Raw genomic sequence first — 6,000 nt, 5'->3', positions numbered from 1 at the left:
AGCATGGGCCCCCTCTGCTGTCACTCATACACTCTGCTGCACTCACACACAAACACTCACATTCAGCTATGCGATGATGAGCATGGCCTTTTCACTAACCGTCTTAATAAGACCCGTGTAACACTCTCCCTGCTCCTTGTCTTTTAATAGTCTGGGCTTTAGTTGTTTTATATATATATATATATATATATATATACAGAATTTCTTCACGTGTACACCCATGTGTCAAGAATACAAATAAACTGAACCATAGAACTGTCAGTGTAAGAGAAATGCAGTATACCTACATGACTGGAATACTTTCTATTGTGCCAACAGAGCTAAAATGTGTGTCCATCTGTTCATTGCTTAACCCTATCAAATGACAGTGTAAATGAGCATCCTCGGTTTCGTTTCACTGATGGCCTCGCCTATTTCATTTCACTATTAACCGGGAGAAGTGAGGGCCAACTCATACGTCGTTGGCTCAACAGAGAGAAGAGTTAGAATGTACAGAAAGAAATACAGTGATGAGAGCATTTTACCTGCACACACCTATGTAATATCGCTATAGCCGGCTGTTTGAGACGATAACCTTTGCGCGTCCGTTCCTGGGCAGAGCGGCATGCGTTCATTTGTGCGCCTGTTGACCCGGCTCCTCATCAACCCAATGAGCGCCGCGGAGGGGAGGCTCTCTTTGCCACCGTACATCCCTCCTCCATCTCCTCCTCACTTTTCCAGTCGGCCAGCAAGCCTGTCGGAGCTCTTAACTACAACCCCAACACAGTCAGTCCGCCTTGACAAACTGCAGGAAGGATTTCTCGCCTCTCCGCGTTTCGCTCGTTTTCCCACCGCCTCGAATGAAACGCATTGGACTTTCTTTTGCGTATTTTGAAGAGGAAAACTGTGAAATGATGCAGCAGCGGTAAAGGATGCAAGTCTCACTAGTAAGTATAGCCCGCCACCATGATATATATACACCTAACATGTATTACTAATTTACACTGGTGTTTAGTGGAGGAGTTTAACAAGACTTCTCAAAGCCCCCTTCTCCTGCGCGGGTATACGGTACATTTTCCCCGGCACATTTTCAGGAGCGAGATGACACGGCGCCACAGAGCAAGTCTACAGAAAGGTCTGCAACTTAGGCTACCTTCTTTATTCACATTTCACTTGCCTCTGTCGCGGTGCAAGTCGCACGTATGCTGCCATATGGTTTATTTTCCGTAAATTAGACTTCTTCTGCGCTCTAGTGCCACATTCGATGCACATGAGATGGACTGATTGGAAACAATGTCTTCTCATGGGGTAAAACTTCAGAGAGACGGCGAATTTGGTTAATCGGGGTATGTGCTGCAGACTATTGCAGAGGCGTAAAAGGCAAGTAGCAGCTTCAAACTTTGTGGGTTCGAATTCGTGGTTTTATTTTTTATTTATTTTTTCCGGATGACCAGACAGTGAAAAATGTATTGCTCCTGCGTCTACCTTGGACAGCTCCTCCGCTGCCGGCGCTCGGTTTTCGGCTGAGCTGTCTGGACCGGCTGCTTTCTGGCGGGGAGCTGTCCTACCCCCGTGGTGCTGAAACCGCCTGCTTAGTCACTCAACACAGTGACTTAAAATGCACTACAAAAGAGGAAGAAACACAACGTCATGTCACTTATTTATGGTTAAATTTTATATAGTCTATAGTTTTGGATTTTGACAGGCGTATACCTCCTTTCACCCTATTTCCCTCCTTTTTTTATTAACCTGGTCCTGCATGTTTTAGTCTCCGGGTTAGTGCCTGTAGTTGGAGAATGTCACAGTAACTCGGATCACTCCACATTTTATGATATTGCAGTTGGCTTCAGGTGGAATACGTTACAGCTCATTGTCCTTGGAATTGCCATGCTGGATCCACACAGCATATGACCACAGTGACATGCTGTGTGTAGTAAAAGTTACCAGAACTAACACTGGCACTGTGCTGAAAGCAAGCCATTCGGGTGCTGCTATAGCATGTCCACCTGCATCAGTTTTAGCTGAGGACAACTCAAAGCCAACCCTTTGTGTCTGTGCTATTTTTTTCCCCCCCCTCTCTGATTTTGCATTCTGATGAACAATGCACAAGTTGTACACTAATATGACCAAGCTGGTTAAATGGGTGTTAGTGCTAAAACTGTGTTTGATTATCTCATTTTACAGTTGTGTCACTCTGTTGTATTTGATTTGGTTATTTTTATTCGATTGCAGACTTTCTGTGTTAAAAACTCCCATAAATGTTTATGTCCATGCTTATCAGAAAACAGCAGTTCCAATGTAATATTCTATATCTGATCCAATTATTAAACATGTCTCTAAATACCTTCACAATGATCTCATCTGGATTACTATGATATCAGTGAGATGCAGCGCTGTTGACATTATAGAGCTCACCTGCAGCCACCCTCTCTATCTAAAGCTGACACCATTGCATGCATGCGCGGATGTTTAAGGAATTTGATTGTAGCCTATAACAGTGTTTCACCCGACATATATTATCAAAACATTCGTCATAAGGAACATGTAATTGCTCAAAATCTTTCCAGGATAATCCCCAGAACAACAGATTAAAGCAAGGCAATCTGATGTTGTGGGCTGAATAGCCTCAGAGTACAGACATACCCATTTGTTGTTCCGTTGTAGCAGGATAATATGAAAACAAGATTGGAATAAAGGGTCATGGCTGCTACAGATAGATCATTTGTAATGATGAAGAGACATCTTGATTTCATATACTAAAATGAGAATTTCCTGTTTTTTTAAATCCTTTTTTTATCTTTTTGCTTTCCTTAGAAACAGATTTTTCTTCTCTCTCTCATTCTGGCTGTCTCGTCTGATTTGTTCAGATGTTTATTTAACTCTACTTTCTTATTCCTGCCTCCCCCTTTCTTCCCCACCTCCTGACAACTCCTCACAAGACTAAAAGACAACTAACAAACTGTGATTGCTCCCTTATAGGTGTCCCCTTCGGGAAATAACGCCAAATGGATGCTGTGCTGAGCGTCTCACCCCCTCACCAACTGCTATGGAGGCATGCCAAGCCATGCAAGTGACCTTTATCACACCACGGATGCAAGCTCTGCCGTTCAAAGAGGACACAAGTAACCTTTTCTTGTTATCTAAGAAGGAGCTGTTGATCTGAAGAGAGGCGTTAGAAACGGGAGACCGAGAGAGAAGAGTCTCGTAAAACAAACAAACAAAAACCAAAACACGCAACGACAGGATGCCAAAGCAGTCTGAGGAGATGCTCATGGATCTGTGGATGTCCTTGCTGCTGGTGTGGATTACTTGTGTTCCCTGCGTGTCTATGACTCCTATCATAGGCCAGTCCAAAAGTACACAAACTGGTGGGTCCGCAGCGGTGGCGAGCGGTCTTGGTGAAGGACAAAGATTACTGAGCCGCGCCAAGAGAGGATGGGTTTGGAATCAAATGTTTGTGCTGGAGGAATTTTCTGGACCTGATCCAATTCTAGTTGGCAGGGTGAGTGCTGTGATTGTCAGCATTATATTAAGCTCGCTTATCGTGTGGAAACATTAATTCGGCCATTTGAATGCTCCCTCCATTTTTTTTTTCTTCCCATGGGCAGTGGGAGGGTTTTAGTTGTCAAGGGGAAGCAGAGATATGGGGACAAGAGAAAGGGAGGAGAGGGGCGATCACAAAATGCTTTTGGAAATAATTAAACTCCCATCGAATAATGGTGGCAACGTTTTTTGCTGTGTTTGATGTCCTTGAAATCCGAGATATTGTGTGGCAGTCACACAGATCGTTATGTTACTTTTGTATCTCATGCATACAGAATACAGATGCATGAGAAAGTATGTCTTTATTTATTTATTTATTTATTTATTTTTAATCCCCCATCTTCGCCCACACCCATTTCTTCCTATAAAGGCATGATTTACGCATTGTACATAACATGGATAAGAGCGGGCTGTTTTAGTTATGCTTATTTTTTTCCATTGCGGCTCTGTGATGAACAGAACTGCGGGCTAATCCTGCGGCTAAGGGCCACCTGCTCCCTGGCCTATGTGGAAGTGTCAGGCAGGTTTCAGGGGAGGGGAAGGCTGCTGGCCAGCCCAGCCAAAGCAGCTTGTTCACAGCTCATTGCTGGGACTCACCTGGGGAGAGTCAGCCTGGCAGCCACGCTCGCTTCCCTCCCCCAGCCACTCTGGCATGGGCAGGAATGCAGGCCATCAAGCATAATATTTGATCTTGTTCAGTAATAGCTTTTGCAAACAGTGTTTCGGTGCCTAATATTTGATAATTGGTGAGTATGCCTTTCTTGTTTATGACACATTGCCATTGTAGTGCATTGAAATATTTTTTTTTCAACCCCTCAGACATGGCACCTAACGGCACTAAAGCAAAAAGCTGGTTCCATTTTTGTTGCACAAAAAAAAGAAGTCACTTGTGTTCCCAGTAAATACTTTTAATTTCACTTCAACTTTTTAGTTTTTTTCTATCCCAAGCATTGTCATATGGCTGCATCAATTAAACATGGGCCACCATGCGGGATTTGTACCTGTGTTTTCTAAATGCCATACGAACACAAAAATGCTGTTAAGTGATGCATTAATATTTCAAGCGAGTCAATTAGGCAGCCTCTGCTGGATTTGACAATGGCTGCTCATCAGAATGCTGAAACAAACAAACACTCACCAGGGCCACAGTGACCATAAGTAAACTTGGATTTTAAAGGTTAGATCTCAGCTGTGAGATATTGAGCATTAAAGATTTAATATATCACAAACTGTTATATATAGATATAGATATTTAAGCTGAAAAGGTTTCTTAAAATAGCCACACAAGCATAATATAACATTTAATGACGTCAAACGTGGATAACTGAGTTGTGATTCATACTTCCAAGCACACACACACACTCTTGCTCAGAGTACTGTGCTGTGCGCCTCTGGCCTGAGAGTGAAATTCTACAGACTGTCAACACAGGATTGGTGGCACAAAATCAAGTTGTGTTACCGGTCCTGAAGGATGCTCTCTCTCAAGGCTTCAGTTAATGCTTTTCAACAAACTTGACTGTAGGATAGGTTAGTCATAGGTATAAGCATCGTCCTGTTGAAGGACATGCAAGGATTGGGCACGGGGGGCAGCTGTGGATGAAGAAGAACTCGGCTTGCTTTTTGCGAGGCGATGATGATGGGTTGCGTTCACTGCAAGGTTAAGTGGTCATGAGTATGCCTGGCAGTGCTAAGATAAGTCCTATGTTAAACCAAGATGGCACTATATTGGTTTAATACTATAAATCTCTCTCCCGCTCAGTCCCGGTGTCTCCTTTTCTTCCCCTTTCTCTGTGTTTCTCACGCTTAATTAAAAAATGAATCAAATGGGTGGGAGGTGTGATTCGAATGGGTCATACAGCTCTGTGTATTTTGCACAATTTCCTCCACTGTGTGTCAGGCCACCCATGTCTGTGGTTGTGGGCTTATTATCAAGGAAGTCCAGGCCAAGATTGAATTCTTTCCATCCCATAGTTTTGTATTGCTAGTGCACTCTGAGTTTTAATTATACGTGCATCCCCAATCTTTGTCTGCGACTGGGCTCCCCTCAACTACACCAACATCGGGAACAAGAGTGAGAAACAGTATTTGTGAGAGGGACAGAGAGAGATTGTGCCATCGGTGTGTCATTCTCGGTGCTCTCTCTCAGCAGACACTATTAGCATAAATGCAGGAAAGCAGGGGGAGGAGGGTTAGGGGAGGCGGATGTGTGGAAGAGTGAGAAGGACGGCCACAAGGCGTGACAGCACCCTTCCCTTTTGCTGTTCTTCTTCAGCGCGTCGTTTCTTGACATTGTGATTCACTGAGCGGCGCGTTCGTCAGCCCCCGTCAGTCCCGTTGGCATCGGGGAGGCAGACATGCAGTACCTGTTAAAGTGAAGCAGGGGAGACAGCTGTGAAAGCTTGTTGCTCGGCTGTAGCTTAAAACGAACACGGTGTTGGAAGGGATTTTAGGATTACTCATCATGAGCCAGGGACGGTT

The 6,000-nt window shown here is 44.1% G+C and overlaps 1 protein-coding gene across 2 annotated transcripts in view; it reads left to right on the top strand.

Moving 5' to 3' along the window:
- Positions 1–474: 474 nt before the first annotated feature.
- cdh8 (cadherin 8) overlaps positions 475–6,000 on the top strand; it is a 93,537-nt gene continuing 88,011 nt past the window's right edge. The window contains exons 1-2 of one of the 2 annotated variants that reach the window (XM_044200753.1): positions 475–926; positions 2,959–3,481. In XM_044200753.1, coding sequence (XP_044056688.1) covers positions 3,224–3,481 — 258 coding nt within the window. In that variant the 5' untranslated portion in view covers positions 475–926; positions 2,959–3,223. The remainder of the gene's footprint in view (positions 927–2,958; positions 3,482–6,000) is intronic. The other variant, XM_044200744.1, reaches the window with a different exon arrangement.

The sequence above is a fragment of the Siniperca chuatsi genome, linkage group LG1, assembly GCF_020085105.1.
Source record: "Siniperca chuatsi isolate FFG_IHB_CAS linkage group LG1, ASM2008510v1, whole genome shotgun sequence".
NCBI classification, from domain to species: domain Eukaryota; kingdom Metazoa; phylum Chordata; class Actinopteri; order Centrarchiformes; family Sinipercidae; genus Siniperca; species Siniperca chuatsi.
The sequence above is the reverse complement of the archived record's forward strand: the minus strand, read 5'-3'. Positions and strand labels throughout refer to the sequence as shown.